The sequence below is a fragment of the Podarcis pityusensis genome (assembly GCF_964106645.2).
Source record: "Podarcis pityusensis genome assembly, chromosome: 8".
NCBI classification, from domain to species: domain Eukaryota; kingdom Metazoa; phylum Chordata; class Lepidosauria; order Squamata; family Lacertidae; genus Podarcis; species Podarcis pityusensis.
Genome location: NC_138033.1, coordinates 61,905,423 through 61,928,731, shown reverse-complemented (window position 1 = coordinate 61,928,731; position 23,309 = coordinate 61,905,423). Strand labels below are relative to the sequence as shown.

The following is a 23,309-nucleotide window of genomic DNA, read 5'->3' as shown; positions in this document are numbered from 1 at the left end:
GCCGCGCGGCTTGTTCCGGCGTGGTTGCGAGAGGGGAAGCGTCTCTGCTGCCCGGGCGGAATCGCTTCTTTCTCCCCGCTCCCAGGCGGCGGCGGCGGCGGCGGCAGCGGCAGCGGCGGCGAAGACTCTTCCTCGCCGTCTTTTTCTGCGTACGCTGCTCAGCCCTCTTCCGCATACATGGCGCTTCGCTTCAGGAGCGGCCGGAGGGGCCAGTTTGTGAGTATCAGGGTCGGGGTCTGGTGGTGGTTCGGGGAAGGGGAGCCCCCCCCCGCGTCTCCCCCCCCCCGTGTCTTGTCAGGGGCACCGGTTGCCATGGCGACCGAGAAGCTCTTCCACTGCCACTCTCGGCGTCCCACTATAAAACTTGTCCGAAGGGGGAGAGATGAGGAAAGCCTTGCACGCTTAGCAATGTCCCTGATCTGTGTCTTCGGGACACGCCAGTAACCTAAGAATAAGTCTAGAAACAAGTCATTTTGCTCTAGAAAGGGAAGTTCTCATGCGAATAGTGCAATTTTTGAAGGGCATGAAGCTTCTATACGTAGAGTCATGCATATTGAAGCCACCACGTCCGCCTTTGCCTACTATGACTTGTGGTGGTGCTTCAGGGACTCAGGCAAAGTTATTTCCCAGTCTTTGCTGCTTCAGGTTCTGCTTTAACTGGAGAGGCCCCGGGGGACTTCCTGTATGCAAAGCGATACTGCAAGTTGGATGGCTCCTTTCCCACACTGGGTGGACATCCGTATCAAGCTATTACTGTTGCTGCAGCATTTCCAGGACAATCATCCTGTTTAATCTTCTTTATCCAAGATCAATATACAACTGAACATTGTTGGTGTTAACTTTACCATGCCTGAAAAGGCATGCATATAAACATAAATATGCTTCCTATGAACAGTGAAAAAAATTCAATGTTTTTATTTTTAAAAAATATTTTAAAATATTGTTACAAAATCGTAATATTTATTCATTCCTAGGGTTTAGGCCAGGGGGATCCCCCCAGATCTATAACAATAAGCAATCTAACATAAGAAACTAGCAACACAGGTTACAAAGTACAAAGTAACTGTTTGGTGGCATAATTGCAACTTTTTGAATATTTGACAAGTATTGCATCAGTTGCCAGGAATTGTGGGTTTATTTTTGTTGCAGGTTAGCTGTGGGAAGCAGAATGGGCAAGACCAGTGTGTTCACAGTGTACTATTAGGAGGACCATGGTAATTGTCCTGTTGTGTCACCACTGTAGTCCATGTTCTGATATCTTCCAGACTGCCTTAATACAATGTGCTCTACATGGGGCTGCCCTTGAAAACAACTCAGAAACTTAAAATGTTCCAAAATGGAGTGGCCAGATTACTGGATGGGACCCTGTTTAGAACTCGTATAACTCCTGTTTTAAAACAGCTGCACTGGTTGCTAGCTTGTTTCCAGCCCAGTTTAAGGTTCTCATGCTAGTGTTTAAAAGCCCTAAACAACATAGCCCCCAAATATCTAAAAGACCACTAAGATGCAGACCCTCTCAGGTGTTAAGAGGGGCTCATCTTGGTAGTTCCATCACACTCAGAGGTTCAAGGTTGTGTGTAACTGAGGAGAGCGCATTATCAGTGGCAACCCATAAGCTGTCAAATTTCCTCCCCACAGAGGTATGTCTGGCACCTTCATGGCACAACTTTCATGGTATACTAAAAACACAACACTTTACCCAGATGTTTGACTTTTGAGATATAGCATTCTAAGACACAACCGAGTAGTGACTTCAATTTGTTTTAAGTTGCTTTTAATACTGTATTTTATATTGCTTCTGGTGAAGGGTGGGTAATAAATATAATACAGTAGCAATAGCTATGGTTTATCTTAACATGCAAGTGAGCCCTATTCTTGTGCATACTTACTCAGCAGTATTTGATGGATGTGTAAGGCTGTACAATATTGCAGTTTTATGGGAGCGGGGGCAGGGAACAGAATATGCTTCTGTAAATGGCCTTTAAAAATAGAAATGCCTATAGCTCACTACCCTGCTAGTTAGAAGTGGCTGCCTCCTTTCAATAAATGAAAGCTTTGGTTGCTATCCTGGAAAAAAAACCAGTTAAAGCCAGCAGCTGTACTCAGCAGCATCGCTTTCAAGTGGTTAAATATTTCATATGAAACATGTCAAGTCTCTGTCTCTAAGGATGTAAAGAACTCTCGAGCCAGTTTTGCTCACCCCAGAAGATTTCAGGCTTGTTTTCCTTTCACAGCAGTTTCCCAAGAGGAGTTTCAAACCAGTTTGTAATATAGCATGGTAGTATTCTCTTTTAAAATGAAGTAAGATTATATCTATAACTAGGTGCACTGAGTCCTCTTTGGATTCTATGCACATACTTAAAAGTATGAAATTAATGAGACCTAATAGTGCAATTCTTTGCATATTTACTTAGCAGTTAAGTACCACTGTTTTCAAAGGAACTTTCTTCCAAGTAAATACAGACAGGACTGCAACATTTGTTCCAAATACATGTGTTTTGTACTTTCATTGTTCAGTTGCCATGCTGCAATATTGAGTGCTCCTGTTCTTTAGTGCTATGGCCCTGGATCCAATACATACATTAATTTGCATGTAATTGCTCTCCCCTTTTGTGTTGTTTCTAGTCATTGTGCATACTTAGTTTTGTGTTTCTCCATTGTGTTTGGTCAGTCATTGCCAACTAACTTTATTTTAAATTGTCTAGAAACATATAGCTCATGGCCTGATCCCTGCAGCTACCATAGCACCTAAAGCTGCCGTTCCCCGCACCCCTCCCCCTCGTAGTCCAAACCCTTCTCCAGAAAGGCCCAGGTAGGTCTTAATGTTTTTCATCTCTTGATTACCAGTCATTGCATAGAATATATATAGATATATATTTAAAATGCATGCCTCTCTCTTGCTTGCAGCTATAACATAAACCTAATACATTCCATTAATATGTAGGGTTGCAGCTTTGAAGTCATTAACCATTTGAACATGTTAATTATAAATTAATTTTAAATTGGTACTGAGGATGGCTAAAAAAAAATCTGATGAGTGACAAAAAAGCAACTATCAGAACAGGCCAATTAGCAGCACAAATATATGACTTTTTTAAAAAAAAACCTCTCCTTCCTTCCTTTGCAAGAACACTGGTGTGCTTGTATTGATCACAGTGGAAATGGTTGAAGATCATTCCCCAGTACTATAATAAAGACTGCAGCTTTGTTTTCTATTACATTAGAAGGGGTCAAACAACACCCCTCACTCATTGAAAGAATGTGTGAGGGGATTGTGCAGATTACAGTTGGATTAAGTGATTAAAAATAATTGACAAAGTGCTGCTGATCAATCAGGCCATCAATGGAGATATATATTCTCTCTCACACATGAGAAATACATGTGTGCATTTGCTAAAAACATAGAAAGTTTGCTTCTTGCTTTAGAAATATTGTTTTACATGCAAATTTAATTGATAAATTGTGGGACTAAGTTAAAATTTCTTAATCACGTTGCAGCCCTATATAAAATTACATTTAACATCAGTGTTTGCAAGAGATCACTTACAAAGATTATTATTGTTTATCTGACACATAACAGTAATGAAATGCTTCTGTTTTTAAAATTATTTTAGCCCAGAAAAATGGACTAATGTAAAATACAATCCTTTAAAAACATTATTAACCTTTTGTTTTGACTTTTAAAAGAATCACTGTTTCTTCATTTTGCTTTCTGATTATTTTTTAATCTCACCTTTCTTCCTCCCTTTTTTACCTTTTCAAAATCACGCTCACAACACAGCAGCATCTTTGGGCAAATTTATACAATTAGGGCTGAAAGTAAGTCCTGTTGAGTTCAGTAAGACTTATTTCTGAGTAGGCATGTAGGAGAATCAAGTGGTGGTGGAGCTTTTCTTGGACTGTAATCCTTCAGACACAGGTTTCATGCTTGAATGTTCTTCAACATAAAAAAGCAATCCTTTCATTCACAAAGAAAATTGTGAGCCAGTATTCAGATACACAGCATCCTGCTTGCAGGGTGAAGTGGTACAGTCCAGAAAAGGCTTAAGAGGTTCCTTTTGTTCACATTTTGATCTTCAAGGTAAGGAAAGAAAAAAAAAAAGGTGAGGAGATGGCCTGATCCTGTGATTTAGTGCTCCACAGATGCACAAGCATAGCTTGCTGAAAAAACTAGCCAGTATGTGCAAGGCTCCTTTCTTCCCATAGTTGATAAGAGGGAGGCACGTGATATTACCTTGAAGGCTTAATTCGGTCCACATCTGATTGCAAAATAGGGCTTTACGTTTTTAAGCTCCTAATAATTCAAGGTATGTTACCAAAAATGGAAAGGAAAGGTGGCAGTTTGCCCACTCCACCATCTTTATTTTGCAGCTTCTGTTGCTTATACGCAATAACATTTAGGTTATTCCTGTCAGAAATGAGATAAAATGTTCTAAGCCATTGTAAACGCTTCAATATGTATTTATTTTTATTTTCCAGATCCGCTCTGGCCGCAGCTATTCTTGTGACAACCCTAACTGGACGGACCATTGCCATCCCTCAGCCACGTCAACGATCTCTTTCTGAGAGTGATGCCAGTTACTTGCAAGATCAAGAAAATTATATTGAGCCATATGCCACAGTCACTGAGCTGCGAATGCGGTAGGATATAATGCATGTATTGATGAGAACTGTTGGAAAAGTTGTAATAGAACTTTTATTTCCTCTGGTTAAAGAGTCCAAGATTTTATAGTCCACTGCTGACATACCGTATTTTTCGCCCTATAGGACGCACCAGCCCATAGGACGCACCTAGTTTTTTGGGGGGGAAATAAAGGAAAAAATTTTTATTCCCCCCCCCAGCCGCGGATATCTGCCCGAAGCGCGGGGCACTCTGCTTCAGCGCGCTCCGGGCAAGCAGGCTGCTATCCGCAGCCTAGGGAGCCCTGCGGGAACTCCCGCGGCCTCCCCAGGCTTGCTGATAGCTTCCTGAAGCGTGGAGAGCGAGAGGGGTCGGTGCGCACCAACCCCTCTCGCTCTCCACGCTTCAGCGAAAGCCTGCATTCGCCCCATAGGACGCACACAGATTTCCCCTTCATTTTTGGAGGGGAAAAAGTGCGTCCTATAGGGCGAAAAATACGGTAATAAGAAACATGAATGTGCCTCTGAGTGTTGGATTCTCACCCTCTCCTCTATCTCTCTTGCTTTCCGAGGAAGAAAATAGAAAGCATCTGTTTTCCATTTGTGGTTTGTTTAAGCTATGGTTTGAGAACAAGCTAGGATCTGAAACCATGGTTTAAACAAATGAGTTTGTTTACAGTTGGGACATCTTATGGAATTGTGGGTAATTTAAAATCCAAATCAGATGCTTTTGATCTTCAGGACATGAGAAGAAGGGTATGAAAATCACACATACCCAGGACTCATGAAATCATAGAATTGTAGAGTAGGAAGGGACCCCAAGGGTTTGGAGACTTGAGAGGGTATGTGACTCATATCCCTTAATGCATTTTCTGCCTGCAGTCACAACTGGAAGAGCAATGGTGATGACAGGAGCATTGGGCAGTCTTTGGAAGTATCAGGCAGTTGTTGTGAGGATGAGGACATGGATACGTACCCTTCAGACACAGAAAAGGAACCAGATCCAAACTATCAGGTTATTGATAAAAAAATAAACATTAGCAGCGAGACTGGCTATGCTATTCCACACAAAATTAAACAGGTAAGCATTGGAGTGTCTGCTTCTGCCAGCTCTCTGAATACAGTTGTAAAAATAATAAATTATTTTAATCACATTTGCAAATGTTATGTTGTTATCAGTTCCTTTATTGTTACATGTATAATTGACAGTGATACCATTTTCCTTCACACTGTATGTGTTTCCTGATCCCAGCTGTTTATCTTTCACTTAAAGCTAGACAGTTTCCAATTGTTGGTACCAACTTGTTGGTAATTAAAAATGGTATTGTGGCTGAAGCAGCCCTTTGTATGGATGCCTGGAGCTATTCCTTCATCAAATAGTTCCCAAATGATCTTGGGAGGATAAGTGTAATGGAGTTTTTAGCAGCAGAATTTATGAGCAGACTGTGCATCATACTTGGTATTCAAACTCCAGGAAGCTGTTCACTTTTGCAGCCAGACTGGCTGAAATATCTGCTCAGCACTCATTGTTTTACTTGGTTGTAAAAGCTGTTTTTGAAACTAGTCTGGCAAGACCATTTCTACAAAATAATGAAAGCTGTGATGCCACAGTAAGGAGACAGGTGCTATGGTTCATAAAACAATATCAATAAAAGTCTCTGCCTCAGATTCCCATTGATTTTCCCCTCCTTTGTGGTGTCAGTTTGTATTGTTTGCATCTGAGGGAGCAAACCGTTTAACAGTCTATCGTTCCAGCAGGTTAGAGTGTTGTACCAAATGAAATTAAAAAATTAATGGATGGAAAAGCATTGGAGTGGAAAGAAAAAAGGGTGGGGAGGGGGAACTTTCAAGAAAACAGTGTTTGTGTAAGGAGGCAGAAAATGTCCTTAGGTGAGGCAGAGAAAAGCAGAAAGGCCAACAGTTTTGAAATCTTTCACTGCATATTAGTCCCCCAGCAATAAATAAGAAGACTTTGAGATAAAGTTCAGGAGTACACACTAAAGGATGAGTGACATGTTCAGAAAAACATTGTGACTCAACCCTTCTGACTCTCTCCCACTTCAAAGTGCAGGTGGCAACTAGATGCTTCCCTGAATGCAGAAAGCTAACAGGGCAGAGCAGAAGGTTCTAGGATGGCCTTATCTCTGACAGGGTGGCTCCCTATGCTCATAGAGATTTTGATATGAAGTAGTGTCCCCCGCTCTGTATTCCGAAGTGATATAATTCGGCTCAGCAAGGCTGGGTCTCATACTGTTTCCTGCTACAATTTCCCATGCTTTATTTATATGAAATGGATAAGTGCTTCCTTTGGCCGGGGTCAGTGGATTAATCAGATTAACTAAAAAGGGTCACCTAGTTAAAATGAGCAGCATACTGACACATATTTTTATGATAAGTACTTGTTAAGAACTGCAGGTGGCATCTTAGGAGAGGCTTTCCTCCTTTTTCATGGGGAAGGCAGTGGGACTTGTCAAATGAGGCCCGCTGTGGAACATGATTTCAACAGCAGTTGCCCTGCATCTCCCTGGATTGCATTTCAGGTGACAAACAGGTTCTCCTTCATTAGTGAGGCACATGTGTTTTGACAGTCGGGGGTTATGCACGAGGGGCAGAAACCAGATTAGTGGAGATTAGCCAGAGTGGAGATTAGGTTTCATTGATACTAGGTACAGTTTCCCATTTATCAGGAAACATGCTGTGAGAAAGATTAGTTTTAGGCAGATAGATTTAGACAAAGTACCATTTCTTCAAAATGATTAGCGTATCTGCAAGTTTACATAGATTACATCAGTTAGTAAAAATAAACAACTCGGATTGCTTTAACCACATGACATACTTAACATGGTCTTGGTGTCTGTTTTGTCCTAGCATGAACAAGAGACAGAAGCCATGCTAGGCAATGCAGCCTGTGTGCAACTTTGCCGGTGGCATTACCTATTAAAAAGAGCCCTCCCATGACTTTTATATGCTCTGACTGTGCCAAAGGCAAAAATAACCCCATAACACTAGTTGAAAAAATACGAATAACTTCTTTGCACACCTAAACTGCAAGGCCTCCCTCCCAGCTGCTTGAAGCCTCAAACTTCGGTAAGCAGTGGTAACCTTGAAAATTTATTGTGTGCAGTTGTAAAATGCATACACGACTTTTTGCATACTTGCAAGTAACATGAATCTCCCCTTCTACTGAGGCATTTCCCTCTTCGATCTTCTTATAGGCAATTTTCTTGTAGAGAAAGGATATTCAACTGTAGACTTTGCAACATCAAAGCCTTATTACCTCTCAGCTGCTCCCAGAGGACTGGATAAAATCTGGCTGCAGGCTGCTTCTAGTCAATGGGTCAGGGGTCCCCACTTCACTAGGGAAAGCATCCTGGTCCTTCCAGATGGTGGCAGTTTCAGGCAATGCTAGACTGTCCCCATATGAGTGAAAAAGAAAAGTAGCTGGTGAGGGTTGATAGTAATTTCAGTGAGTAGAATATGTTCATGTAGCAAACATGCAGGTTGTGCATAAGATGGACTGTGGATTTATAAATTGTATTGCAATATTTTTACTTAGGAAAATCCCCCAGTATCTTCTAGTGTTGATGGTGAAGATGATTCTTTTCTCTGTGAACCTACTTGCCTCATTCGTCCAAATGTTCAGGTGGAAGGTAATGTCACTTTTCTGCTTTGAGATGAAACGATGGAAAACATCACTTCAAAAAATTATCAGGGTAGTTCATGTTCCAAAAGCATTACTGAACAAGTGCAACTTGCATCAAAATGCTGTAGCATTTCCCCACATGTATGAGGAGTGGGCCTGTTCAGGGTACTATCCAACTCAGAAGAGGAGCCTTATACTGTTCAGGACTCTGGTTGGATGGAGTGAAGAGAGTTTCAGGAGCCAGAAAGGGATAAAGGACACCTTCTTAAATATTCTCCCTCTGCCTTGCTCCCAGGTTTCTCTTACTGTGCTTTATAACTCTAATGGGCTACTAACCCCAAACCTGCACATTTTGTAGCTCTGTAATGGCAACACATCCACCGCAGGACAAAAACAGGGAAATCCAGTGCTGTTTTCTTTCCACTTCTTCTGAAACATCCCTGCATATAGTATATGAAGGGACTTTTTTAATCCCAGGGGTCATCTCCTGAACCCTAAGACCATCTCACCTCCAGGATCCTTATTGTAAGCCATAAGGTCAATTCCTTCTCTTCCTCTGCACTCCATTTTCCTCCCCCTGCAATGGATTCTCTATCATTCCATATTTTGGCTGCTTTCAACTCTTACTTTGATACCTCAGTATCCAAGGGGCATAACCATATTACACCATGAATTGCCTCTTCTCCAGCCCTCCTGAAAATAAAAGTTGGTTTCTAAATTAACAAGTAGAATGATGGATGAGGCATACAAAAGGTCTCGCATCTCTCAGCCAAACGGTAATATGACGAAAAAGGATGGTTGTACTTCTGTAACCCCAGAAAAAATTAATAAAAACAATTTAGAAAAGCGGGAAATGGTAGAATCTTGTGATTCAGTGATGAGAATTTTTAAAAATCTGATCAACTGTAGTTCTCCTTTTCTGTTTTGAACTTCTTCATATTTATTACCTTCTGTCTTGTATTACAGAAATTGAACCCTCTGGAGTGAGTTTTCAGGTAGGATTCATATCAAGATGCTTAAGTGCATTTAAGGATCTTTCTGCCTTGTCTATTTATTTTTGTCCTACCTTCTTCCAGGAAGCTTGGGGCAGCATACCTGGCTCTACCTCCCTCACAACCACACTGCAGTTTAGGTCAGTTTGGGGGTTGGTCACTGGCAAGTAGATATTTGAATCTGGGCATTTGCAGTCCTACCCTGACAATATGGATGCAACTAACTTTGGCAGGAAATATCCAGAAAGCGACAAAGAATGATAAGTTTAAAGAAGGTTTAAAGAATAACTCTTGCATAGCAATTTACAAGCCAAGGTTATCTTTTTTCTTTCCAAATGCTGTCTATTACTTGTAATTTTCTTCCACTGCTCTTTAATAAAATTGAAATTGTAACTGCAGGAAATTGGTTTTTAAATGTTTAGTCTATTTTCTATTCTTTCTGCAGTCCTTGCGGTTTTTATTAAAAAAAGAATAGAAGGGTTCTAACAAGAAATGAGATCAAATTATTTTGTTTCCCTGCTAGGTAGAAAAAAGCATAACTGAAAATACACTGAATGAAAAGCCTCCACTGACTCCAGGTATTTAACTCTGGTTTGTTGTTGTTTTAGGTTGGTATAAATGGGTTGTGTTGGATTCTCTATAAGCTGCGAGGAGGAGTTTGGAGCTTTTGCTGCTGTCTTAGATTAACTGCAGCTTTCCTATCACTTGATCCCAGACAAACCATAGTTTATGAAGCTCGCTTGTTTTCACTAACTGGTTAAGATTAACCATTGTTTGTCTGGGTTAGGACATAATGCTAAAACTGTGGTTAATCTGAAGGGGAAGCTTCCGAGTTCCTCATGGCTCTGCCATGAAAGTGGGGGAGATTGTGTGCCAAAGGCAATTTGTGGCTTATCCTTTTAACACTAAACCATTAATATTATGTTCAAACTTCTACTGTATATTTCCATAGCAAAGGATAACACCTTGCTTCATGTGAAATTCTCATGTCTTATTTTCCAGCAGGAATCATGATAGTTCTAAATTTAGAAAAAAATTAATTTTTCTTTCATGGCATGTTTTCTGATAACTGAAGAGCTTGATTTTATAGAAAGCAAATCTCCACTTTGGGCTTTTCCTGCTGACAAAAACCTCTGATTCTTCATGCCAACCCACTGTGTAATATCCCATCAAATTACAGTGGTACCTCAGGTTACATACGCTTCAGGTTACAAACTCCGCTAACCCAGAAATAGTGCTTCAGGTTAAGAACTTTGCTTCAGGATGAGAACAGAAATCGTGCTCCGGCGGCACGGCGGCAGCAGGAGGCCCCATTAGCTAAAGTGGTGCTTCAGGCTAAGAACAATTTCAGGTTAAGAACGGACCTCCAGAACAAATTAAGTACTTAACCCGAGGTACCACTGTACAGGGTATGCTTTGGTGGGATGGAGGGAAGAAGTAGTTCTGCAGAAGGGCCAGCCTCTTTGTGACTTTAAAATATCAGAGGAGGTGCAGGATTGTGGCTGACTTAAGATTTTTTTAAAGTTAATTTAATAAACATGGCTTTTCCCTGGGAAAACAATTCTACAATTAATATTTTGTTAGCCTTCAGTTCACTGGACTAAAGGTTTCAAAAATATTAACGTACTTTCTTACGTTTGTGCTTTACTGTTGAAACATATACCTGCCCAAACTCAGAATCACCTTCAGACTTCCTTTTTTTTTTTTTTGGTATCTCCGCTGATGAGGGTAAGGCAGTTGACTACTAAGAGGAGGGTTTTTTCAGAGCTGATGCTTCAGTTGTAGAATGCCCTCAACTGTCACCTTTGTTGTGGTCTTTTAGGCTTTCCAGTTTCAAAAACATGCTTGAGTGCTTCTTAGACCTTGGTCTCTACTAGTTTGTTCCGATGTTGTTTTCACTGGTGTCTGGTTTTATGTTCAAGTTGTATAGTTTATTGGAGTGTTTTATTTTTAAATTACACTGTTCAGAGTAAACACAGCTACCTATTTGGGATTTTTTTCTCCTGCAGTCGTAAGCAAAATGGAAGCTGAAATGTTTAGGATAATAATGATCTGGGGAGATCTTTAATTTCTAAATCAGCATTCACTTTGAAATGAATGGCTCTTATTTCCATGGTGCCTCCTTCTGTATAAATGAGTTTAGGACTGCAGCCTGTGCTTGAGTGGCTTAGGTTTTTTGTGTGACTAATGAGTATTCTTTTCCATTTAAGTCTGCAGAATGCAGGGACCGATGGCCCTCCCTAGAGAAAAGTTCCAGAAACTGAAAGAAGAAAATTGGCATTTGAACAATGCAAATCAGGCCCTGCTTTCTGAACTTGAGGCAACAAAGCAGCAAATGAAGAAGCTCCAGTTAGAAATTAAGAAACTAGAAAAAGAAAATAGAAGATTTAAAGAAACTGCACCAAATTCATGCAGTGAAGGTAGGAGTGACTTTGTTGTTTGTATGTGTTTAGGAGAATAATACTGTACTTCTCATTTTTCATCTCCTGGAATAGTCTTGAACTATTCCCTCTGCATTTGTTGTTATTTAATATATCCCAACACAAAATTGAAATAACTTTTGAAGGCTGACAACATATAATTTACTTGATTTTCAAATAGTATATTATTTAAGTAATTATTGAAGTTTAAAATGAGGTATATGATATCACAGTATCAAAGTACAGTGGTACCTTGGTTGTCAAACTTAATCCATTCCGGGAGTCCGTTCGACTCCTGGAACTGTTCGAAAACCAAGGCGTGGCTTCCGATTGGCTGCAGGAGCTTCTTGCACTCAATTGGAAGCTGTGGAAGCCACGCCGGACGTTCAGCTTCCAAAGAACATTCGAAAACAGGAACACTTACTTCTGGGTTTTTGGTGTTCGGGAGCCAAAACGTACAACTACCAAGGCGTTTGAGAACTAAGGTACAACTATATTGGAAAAAGCATTTAATCCTCAGTCATGTAAAAATGGCTAGTTAAGTATTGACTACTTGAATGCACATGTTACAAAAGTATAAGCTAGCAGGCTTTTTTTATCTAGGGATCCATAACCTGATTAACAGGAAAGTTATAAAATTTGTCCTAAAGTGTCTAGTCCCGCACATGTATATTCAGCTGTACACATGTATATTATATATACATGCAAGATTTCGAGCATAGGCTGGAAGGGCCTTGTTCTTGCCTTGTGGAATTTAACCACCAGGCAGCTCCTCTGTTCTTTCTGGCTTCACAGTGCATGCTGAACTTCTCATGTGCCTGCTGTAGGTGGGTGGGGTGGACTTTCTTTTCATCCCGCAGCAAGAGCCCTCAGCTGGTTCCCTTCCCTGTAGATTTTGCTGAAAGTGTTCTTGATATTCAGATGCACACAGATCTGACCTGTGAAGCAAGTCTTTGCAGGACAGGACCCTTGGAAGCATATGATGAAAGATCAAGGAAGTTTATTTGGGTTGGCAGTGATCCTATTCTATGCTAAAGAAAGATATGAAGGAAACATCCTTGTAAAAATAGAAACATAGCCATCAAGTGTTATTTATAATGGATATGGCTTTGTACTGTGTTACATTTGCTTCTGAGGTTTAGTACAGTAAGCCCACAACTTAGGTTCTGGAGATTGCACCTAAAGACAGAATTGTGTATTGTCAAAACCCATTGGGTTCAGTGATGGGTGGCATTAACAAAGTCATTTTCCCTAGAAACTTGCTCCCTTTTCACCTTTTTATTTTATTTTTATTTTTATTGACACATTTAAAGCTGAATGTGCACAGGTTAAATGCATGTAAGTGTATATTTATATTGCAGAAATGTTAATTTAAAAGGTTGTTTTTAAAAAAACAATCAAAGCATAGTGTTTTAAAGGTGTTTTTGTGTGTTTCTATTAAATTTATTAGGCTTGTAGGAGTCTGCATCAAACATAGCAAACTGCATTATACTAAAAAAGGCTCCTAGGCCATCTCACCAAACTTTGTCCACTCTCACTGGCAGAGGGTCTCCAAGGTCTCGAATAGAGGTCTTGACTTCCACATCAAATCCACAATTGATCTGGGGAACGTCTGCAGTCAAAGTATGCTTTATAATTACATAATCTTGTGCAATTATAACACCTTTAGAAGCTATAGCATCCAGAATTCCTATTTCATTTAGGAGATGTTTGCAGTGCTTTTTTTCTAGAAAAATAGGTGCCGGTACTCACCAGGAAGTTGTTACAGTAAGTGCTACACTTTTTAACAACAACAAAAAGAGGTGTCGGTACTGTGTATCCTCTGAAAAAAAGCACTGGATGTTTGGATAATCAGCAAGATTTTCTATAATTGCAATACACTTTAATGTTTTACAATTTTCTGTTATGCAGAGGAACTTGCAGAATTGATTTTATTAAGACAACAGGCCCAGGAACTGGTGGATGAAAATGACAGTCTGAAAATGACTGTTCATCGTCTAAATGCAGAATTGAGTCGCTACCAGGCTAAATACAGACCAATTTCACCAAATGAGGTAATGTTTTCTATTAAGCTTCTTAGGAAGAAAAGAATAGCACTGTTCCAACATTGGTGACTGTGAGCTTTTCCTCATTTGTTACAGTAGCAATATAAGCATCTTTACCAGGGAGTGTCCCAGTTGTGCTAAACCATAGTATAGCATGAGGAGAATTAGCCTAGGTGGGACTTGCACTTGTGCACTTCCTGCTTCTGAGTACAACGTGAGGTGAAGTTCAGAACTTTTCACTTCCATATTTGATTAACCATAATTTGCCATGTCAGTGCAACTTGACAAAGTGGCTTGTTGCAACTATTGGTGTTTTTTTTTAACAAGTAAATGTCAAACTGTTTTGGAAGCACCATTCAATTTTTGCATCCATTTGCAGGATGAACAAAAATAAATATTTTTCTTTTAAAAAAACCTCTGATACAAAATGTTACAGATCCGAATATTAATGTGTAACTTACGTTTTTCTTATTTTAGAGTCTAAAAATTGGAAGCCTGCCAATGAAAAAACCGATACCTCCATGGCTGGTATGTAGCAAACCACTATTTCTTAGTTTCAGTAGTTTAGTGCTAGATACTTCAAAAGTGTGTAGAACAATTTTATTTCTTGTTTCCTTGGTGACATGAGAACAATCTATAGTTGTAATATGACTGCAGTTCCCAGACACCTTATTTCACTTTTATGTTCCATTGAATAAAAACTGATGGTACTCAGTGAGTTAGAATAAGTCTAGTCATGTCTACTTAGAAGTAAGCCTGTTGAATTCATCAGGACTTACTTCCAGGTAAGTGGGATTAGGATGGCACCTTATTTTATTCTATTTTTTTAATATATTTTTTTAAGATAAATTTTTATTAAGTTTTACACAAATATCGCCAAATAAACAATTTCCCACGTAACATATTTTCATCTTTTGGACTTCCCTCAGCTTCGCTGACAATCATCCGTGTTTGAATTTTTCCTACGCATTCCCCAAATTTAGTATCGCCTTTTAAAATACCTTTACAAACATGTTTACATTCTTGCAATATTCCTTATTTTTTCACAAAGCTTCTTTAAAACCCACTAGCGTTGTTTGCTCATCACATACACTCTTCAAATACTCTGAAAATTTCCCCCAGTCCTCAATGAACTTGTGATCTCGTTGATATCTTATTTTTCCCGTTAGTTTGTCCAGTTCTGCATATATTTTATTCTAATAGTCAGCATTAAGCATCAGGTCATCAGTGTTTATTAAAGGAATTTTTGATGGCTGTTTGAAGGTGATGTCACTTACTTATTTATTACATTTTTGTCATCTCCTCCCCCTTTTCCAAAGGAGTGCAAGCCCTTGAAAGAGTCCGGATCATCACCATCAATATTATATTTATTTATATTTACACATATTAAAAAACACAGAGATAAAATACAAAAAGCTAAAAAATATTTTAAAAATATAAAAAAAGTAATTTAACGCTAATAGGGTTTTTTTAAATATTGTTTTGATTCTTTTAAAATAGAGATGATAAAAACAGCACAGCACTATTAAAAACCTTTTCCTTAAAAAAACAGCAACCCCAGTCTGTTCCCAAAGGCCTGGAATAAGACAGTCTTCGTTTCTTTTTCCAGTTGAGACTGGGGTGCGGGGAGCTGGATTGAAGTAGTTGGCCTGGTTGCTTAATTATTTTCGTCCTGCTTCTGCTTGCAAGAATCCTAGCTCAGTTGCTATGTACCAGGATCATGTTGTAATCCCGTGAAAGTATCTGCACAGGGGCCTCGGAGTGATCCGCTATCATAGGCTATAACACCTGACGGCCTTCCCTGGAAACAATATAAAATTAAATGTTCTGATCTCCTCTCTCCTTTTACCCACAGTGGAGGGGAGTGTTCTCCTAGGAGTTGTTCCTCCCACCCCCTCCATTAGGCAGGCTTTGCAAAACAGCCTTGTGTGCTTCCCGCTATGAGGCCAGGAGGCCCTCCCACTTCTGTTTATGCTTTGCTCCAAGGATCCAGGCTGTGGTGAAGCTTTGGAGCAGGCTGGCTTCCCCACCATCCCTGGATTAGGTAGAGTCGAAAGGGAGCTGAAATATATTTGTTTTTTATTGCAGAGAAGAAGCTGTGTTCGGATTGCCCCCCCCCCCCTACTTTTTAACTAGTTCTGGCCCTGTGCCTTAGTAGCAGCCCTACACACATACATTTAACAGCTGAAAGCTTTCCTCCAACGTCTCGCCATACCATTATTCTTATTCTTATTCTTATTCTTATTCTTATTCTTACTATTACTATTATTCAGCTGTTACATTTTTGTGGCTTTGTCACACACTGTTGCAGGCATTACCAATGTTAAATGGATTTCTAGTCTGCTTCTCAGGGTGCATACTCTCCCAATAAAATTCAAGATTTAAATTAACAGTAAAAGAAGTTAACAGAAGTGTGGTTCTTCAATATACATAACAATAAAATAATTTAGATGCAGGTCAGATTTAAGAAAAGTTTTCCCGAAGGCCAAGCAAAAGGGGGCCATACAAATTTCTTTGGCGAGGGCATTCCAGAGATATGGTAAAAAGAAATGTGTTTTCCTGTGAAACTGTTTACATGGGCTGGAGTAGAGGGTGCCTGATTTTTTTCTATGCAGACGTGATCATATGTGTAGGAGGGTTTCCATGTGTAACATAGCCCTAAGCCAACATGTTGTCTCTCAGCAACCACAGGCTGTCACTCATAAAGCTCTCTGTTCCTTGTCCTTCTGAGCACTGCAAAGTGCAACCCAAGACTGCAGCCATCTGCCACTCTCATTTTCCCTCAAAGCACCAGCAAATCATAGGCGACCTCCAAGTCCTCAGGTGTATTTAATGACTGGATGGTAGTTTTGGTGTCATCCTGTGTAAAAATCACGAAGAACCAGGGTTTTGTGCCTTGGTGGCAGAATATTTCTGCATCTGCTGTGGCTTTTAGTGTGCACTCTATAGATATCAGTATAAGCTGTAACTTGGTTGTTTAGGGCAGGCATGTCCAAATCCCAAGAGACTGCGATCTACTCCCACTATAAAAAAACTGGCAGTGATCTACCCATTGGATTGATCAAAGTTGTTGAGCTTTTTTTGGGGAGGGAGACCCAAAGTTGTTGAGCTTCTTTATTGAGGGCGAGGATCAATCAGGAGCATGCGATCGACCAGGTAGATCGCGAGCGACCAGTTGGACATACCTGGTTTAGCTGAATACTGTGTGCAAAAATGTGACAGAATTATTGAATTTAAAAGATTCACTATTTCAGACAGGAATTATTTCCTGCAGGGATACTTATGTAAATACTACAGATAATTGAATTTTAAAAGTTTGTGGCCATAACTTGCTTTGCTTTGTGGAGGCTTGTTTTAAAATAGGATGCTAAATGGATTTCTTAGCAAGGTCTCTAACAAGCAAACAGATGGATGCTTCAGTACTTTGCGTAACTGGCAACGGGTGACCATTTCACCTCTGTTTATTTGCAGCTAGCCTTTTCCAGTTGGCACAAAATTATTTTCCACCCTCTCTACTTCCTCCTGTTATCTGCTTATTATTTAGCCTTTAGTTAATGTAGTTTTGACCAAACTGCGGGAGGCAGTGGAAGACAGAAGTGCCTGGCGTGCTCTGGTCCATGGGGTCACGAAGAGTCGGACACGACTAAACGACTAAACAACAACAAAGTTAATGTAGTATTGGGGGCAGGGGGGAGAGAGAGATTGTTAACCTTTTCTTCTGCTATCTTGATTCACCCACTGGATTTACCCAGGCAGTAGCTGATCAAAGAGTCATTACATGGATATTTTTGAATTATATAGTTTTGAGATGCATGTGAGTGAATTGAAATGACATTTCTTTCCCTTTAGCTGGATATGAAATATTTATCTCCCCTTCTATTGGCATATGAAGACAGAATGAAGGAAAAGGAAGACCTGATTCTTGCGCATGAGGCAAGCTGGCAAATTAATTTCTTTACAGATTGTTTAAGCTGTATAGAATATCAAGAAAAATATGCTTCTATAATGCTGTGCATGTCATTTAACTGTAAAGAGTACTCAGCGATACTTTGGAATGTACATCCTCAGGGTACATAATGGAATCTCCCTTCTAGTAAGACTCCCTGTTCTCCATCCCCTTAGACTCCATGGGTTGCCCACATAGCAGACCTTGTGCCCACAAGCAGAAGATGGGGATGTAAACATGTGCCTGGACTGAATCGCTTCAGCCTGCAGATGGGAGCTCACATCCCATGATGGAATGCTTTCTGCTGAAGCAATACAAAGCTATAATGTCACAAAAAAGACTAGGCGAGAACCCTTCTCCTAGACAATCTGCTATTTATGTGGAAGGAAGTTTGTTTTCTCTGGTGGAGCATTATATCGTATGAGCTTCCACAGGTTTACACATCACTTGCTGTTTGGGAGCACTAGAGCTTAGTAAGTTGAGCCTTTGATGTATGGGGCCTGTTCCATAACCTCTGCCAAAGGCCTCTTCACGTGTTACATTTTAGGTGTATTATATTTCAGGTGTACACCTGAGGTTTCTCAAATGTACATTTAAAAATGTCAATGTGCCAGTCAAGTTTATGCCCGTCTGAAACTTGGGATTGTTTGTAGGTAACTGGCAGGCATACTGACTGGGAAACACACATTTGTGACTGTAAAATTTAGATGTTTCTTAAGTCAGAGCAACTGGTGTGAATTCATATCTCTACAAATCCCTATCATGAGTGTAGGTATTTTGATCAGCTGTTTGATAATTTGCATGAACAAATAATAGATAATTAGCACGTGCAAATATTATTGAGAGGGAAAACATGAAATAACATGAAGGTAAAACAGGTCGTGAATATTTTGTATGTTCTTTACTGCTCCTCTTTTAGGAGGACATGAAGATCTTTAAAGAACGAGTTGAAGAGGTAGTGAAGGAAAATGAACAGTTACACCAGCAACTAAGTAAAAATAGTACTGTGACCACCAAAGAATGGCAAGTGTGTTGTCTCTAAAACTATTGTGTTATTCTTTTGTAAAAAATACTTACGATAGGCTTGAATTATAGTAAAAAAATACTTATGATAAACTTGTTGTGGAAGAGGGGATTATTGGTTTGTTTTTGTTCTTATTTTTATTATGTATTTTATGTTCATTTTAATCTGTTCTCCATACTTTATAGGGGTTTTTTTTGCTATGTTGGTCCTTTCCTCTTTCATACATCATTTTATGCGTTATTTTTATTCTTATTCTCCCTTTTTGCATGTTTTTCTTGACAAGGCAGCTTTTTTGATGTATAACAGTTTTGGCTACTAAGTATAATAATATAATAGCAATATAATTATAAATTTTAAGCAAAATACACATTTTTAAAATACAACTTTCTATGTGTATTTTCAAAAAGTTTTTACAAGCATAAACTTTTTTCTTCAGAAGAACACTATTATCTCTGAGTAGTTATCTCTCATCAATCCAATGCATGGCATGTATATGTGTGTACTATATAGCAGAAGACAAACTTCATGAATATGAAACAGGAAGCTCCACACTCAGCTGGTGCTGGTGTTACACTGATGTTTCCCACAACAAACACAAAGTGAGAGTGATGTAGGCTCATTTTTGGATGTCTATGTAGGACATCCATGGGAAGCCCTGGCCTAACAGACCATGTGTGTTTATTTTTCTAGTTAATACGATTTTTGCAAAAGTTTGAATGGCATTTCACTTTCAAGTTGATCATTATTTACAGGCAGTGTCTGCAAAGCCAGGCCAAGCTAGTATTAGAAGAAAATACAGTATTGATGGAACAGCTTAAAATACAACAAGCAAAAGCAAAAGACAACCTCAGCCAACATGTCCAGGAAGGTAAAATACCTTGAGAACTGTTTTTGACTACTATGTTGATCCGAGATGTTTGTTATTGAGAATGGGCAGAAGTGTAAGCTAGCATTAGCACCAAATAAAGCACTTCATAAGCCTTTTTAGAATGATAATGTTGCTAATCAGTAACTATCATAGAACCTGAGCTGGAGCATTTGTTACAGTCGGTAATATTACAGTTCTTAACTATTAATTACTTAACTTTTTATTGTTTTTAGTCTCAGATGCGGTAAAATGATAGCTGGTCACTGGTCACAGCATCAGAGTACATTACATGGCATCAAACTTAGATTTGTATTAATTTACAGAGGATTGTCATTAACAATATAAAAGGAATTTGATCACAGGAACTAGCCCTTCAGAGAGTTATGTAGTCTTTTGGAGAGCTCTTGGAGACTTTAGTGCTTCAGTGAGCTTTCCATTTGACACATCTTTCATATGCTTAACTAATCTCCATTGACATTCAGAACTTGTGAAAAGTACCATTTATAACTAATTATAATACTTCAGATTAACTCACTGAACCAAGCTGAGAAGGCTTCATGATGAACTAAAAATGTCAGAAGTGAATAACTGTGTACACTCTGTTCTCATTTCCTAAGGCAGCTTCTGACTTTACCTCAAATGTTTTGTTTTCTCTTTTGAAGTTTCTAAATTAACAAAACAGCTGATGACTTTGGAAGCTAAGAGACAGAGCCAAGAAGAGGAGTTGAGCGAGTGTCAGAAGCAGCTGGAAGAACTGCGCTCCGCATACAAACAGCTGAAAGCCAGTGTGGGAGATCACATCACAGTGGAGGAGCATGTGGCTTTGGTCAATAAATTTAAAAGGTAGGAGTCTGATAAGTGCAAGTATCAGAGGAAACACCTCTTGGAGGATTCCATGCATGGTTGTAGCTATTTATATTTACTTGCTTTTGCTTTTCCAATTTATTTGTGCCAGTTTTAAGTTTATTTGTAGTCAGCTGATACAACTTGAGGCACAATGTAATGAAGGTTGACGTTAAAGACACTTTTTACTAGCTTCAGACTCTGATCAAACCTGGAAGAACTGGGTTAGCCTCAGCTACGGTGAACGTCCTTCAGCCTCAAGTCAGGAACATAGAGAGCTGCCTTTATAGTGGGTAAGATGGTCCATCTTGCCCAGTATTCAGTTACAGATAGGTAGCCGTGTTGGTCTGCCATAGTAAAAAAAAAAAAAAATCCTTCCAGTAGCACCTTTAAGACCAACTAAGTTAGTTCTTGGTATGAGCTTTCGTGTGCAAGCACACTTCTTCAGATACACTGAAACAGAAGTTGCCAGATCCTTCTATATAGTGAGAAGGTGGGGAGGGGTATTACTCAGAAGGGTGGTGGGAATTGGAGATTGGCAGATAGCTGAGATGAGCCTGCTGACGACTCTTAACGACTGTAATAGGTCTTACAGGAAAAGGCAAGGGGTGAGAAGGTGAGAAATGGCTTAGTCATGTATAATGGGATAAGAATCCAATGTCTTTGTTCAAACCAGGTTTCTCCATGGTTTTAAGTTTGGTAATGAGTTGCAATTCAGCAGCTTCTCTTTCCAGTCTATTTCTGAAATTCCTTTGTAGTAAAACAGTTACTTTGAGATCTTGTATAGAATGTCCTGGGAGATTGAAGTGTTCTCCTACTGGTTTCTCTGTTTTGTGGTTCTTGATGTCAGATTTATGTCCATTTATTCTTTGGCGTAAGGTTTGGCCTGTTTGTCCAATATAGAGAGCTGAAGGACACTGTTGGCATTTGATGCCATACACAATGTTAGATGATGAGCAATTGAATAGTCCCGAGATGGTATGTGTGATGTTGTTGGGGCCAGTAATGGTGTTGTCCGGGTGTATGTGGCAGCAAAGTTGGCATCTGGGTTTATTGCAGGCTCTGGTGCCAGTGTCCGTGTTGAGTCTGGTTGTAGTATTATTGTGGGTTAGGAGTTGTTTAAGATTGGGTGGCTGTCTGTAGGCAATGAAAGGTCTTCCTCCCAGAGCTTGAGAAAGAGAACTGTCATTGTCCAGGAGAGGTTGTAGATCTCTGATGATGTGTTGTACTGTTTTAACTTGGGAGCTGTATGTGATGACTAGAGGTGTTCTGTTATTTTCTTTTTTGGGTCTGTCTTGCAGCAAGTTCTCTCTGGGTATAAGTCTGGCTCTGTTGATCTGTTGTCTAACTTCATCTGCTGGGTATTTTAGTTCTGAAAAGGTTTGCTGTAGATCTCTTAGGTGAGAGTCTCTGTCTGTAGAATTGGAACAGATGCGGCTGTAATGTAGTGCCTGGCTATATACAATGGACTGTTTGGTATGTTTGGGATGGTAGCTAGAGGCATGTAGATATGTTTGTCGGTCAGTTGGTTTACGGTATAAGGTGGTGTCTATGCGCCCATCCTGTATTTTTATAGTAGTGTCCAAAAAATGTATTTCTTGCCCAGTATTGTTTGCTGTACTTTGGCTAGCAGCTAATTTCCAAGGTTTCTTTCCCAGCCCCACCTGCCAATGTCTGGGGCTGATTCTGGAACCTTTTGTATCTAAAGCATGTGCTCTACCACTGCACTGGGGTGATGCCATATGGCATAGCTGCCACTGTGCCATACACTGCAATTCACCTGCCCACCTGCCACTGAACTGTGGTCCTTCCCCTTGTCAGGAAGGGTGAGCTCACCATGGGAAGGGAGGAGCATTGTAGTCCCTCCTGCTTTTTAAAAAAGTCATTAGGAGAGTTGCCGTGTCACATCTACATTTGAAAATAGTGGTGCAAACACAGAACACCACTAAGTTTTTTAGCTCAATATGTAGTTCATCTTCCCTTTGCTTTAGAACAAGGCATTGGTGGAAATGCTGTCCAGTTGCAAGGAGAGGGGAGGAATTCACGTGTTGGTGTTATGTTTCCATATACTTTGCCTTTGGTCCTAGTGTGTGGCCCACTGTAGCCACCATTTCATCTGTACTGTGAGTCCTTTGTCCTGTATGCATTCACAGTACTTTTTAAAATGAGCACACTGCAACTGCAAATGCAGTGCCCCCCTTAAGCATGAAGAAGTGGCTATATTGGTATTGTGGTCAAGCAGGAGAAATTGCTGGGTGTATGTTTCAAATTACAGCACAAGCATAGGCATCTAGGCTTAGAAGTAAGCCCCATTGAGTTAAATGGGGTTTGCTCACAGGTAAGTAGGTATAGGATTGCAGCCTCAATACCAAACTGGATATGAAGTTAAATGTTCCTTTGCTTTACTGTACAAGTTTTAAAATATGTGAATAGCATCAGAGCATGGGAGTTGATAGTTTTCAGGATAGTATAAAGTGTGGTAGGGAGACCTTACTCTTTCCATGCTAGGGTCCTGAGGAAATCCTTCTTGAAAGATGTTGTTTGTATTGGGAGGATATCTCCCATAGGTGCAGGAAAAAAGGGTTAAATTCCCGCCTTGACACCTGCTGCAATTTGATAATTTGTCAGCCTTCGCTCCCCCTTTTGATGCATATTTACATTGATAAAAACTTGCTCTAAATGCAAAGGTGCATTTAACTCAGTATCTGTTTTGGTCCTTGATCTGACTGAATCCTGTTTTGGTTGTGGCCAAAGCTCAGTGTACAGTTAGTTCTTCATACCACATAAAGGTGGTTCTTTGGGGATGTTGTTCAGACTGGAACAGAATCTTTTCATTGAATAATTTTGTTGTAATTGCTGTTTTCCACTGATCTGTTAGTTCTCATTTTTCATTTCTAAAAAGGAAATA

At 39.8% G+C, this 23,309-nt stretch overlaps 1 protein-coding gene across 1 annotated transcript in view; it reads left to right on the top strand.

Annotated features, from left to right (window-relative positions):
* The first annotated feature begins 18 nt into the window (after positions 1 to 18).
* The window catches only part of CEP89 (centrosomal protein 89), a 48,219-nt gene continuing 24,928 nt past the window's right edge, over positions 19 to 23,309 (top strand). The window contains 15 exon segments of the mRNA XM_081016965.1: positions 19 to 216; positions 2,706 to 2,812; positions 4,480 to 4,641; positions 5,503 to 5,701; positions 8,177 to 8,270; positions 9,230 to 9,258; positions 9,779 to 9,833; positions 11,466 to 11,675; positions 13,587 to 13,729; positions 14,198 to 14,248; positions 17,570 to 17,653; positions 18,586 to 18,693; positions 19,447 to 19,558; positions 20,221 to 20,401; positions 22,223 to 22,227. Of these exon segments, the coding sequence (XP_080873091.1) occupies positions 178 to 216; positions 2,706 to 2,812; positions 4,480 to 4,641; positions 5,503 to 5,701; positions 8,177 to 8,270; positions 9,230 to 9,258; positions 9,779 to 9,833; positions 11,466 to 11,675; positions 13,587 to 13,729; positions 14,198 to 14,248; positions 17,570 to 17,653; positions 18,586 to 18,693; positions 19,447 to 19,558; positions 20,221 to 20,401; positions 22,223 to 22,227 (1,579 nt within the window). The 5' untranslated portion in view covers positions 19 to 177.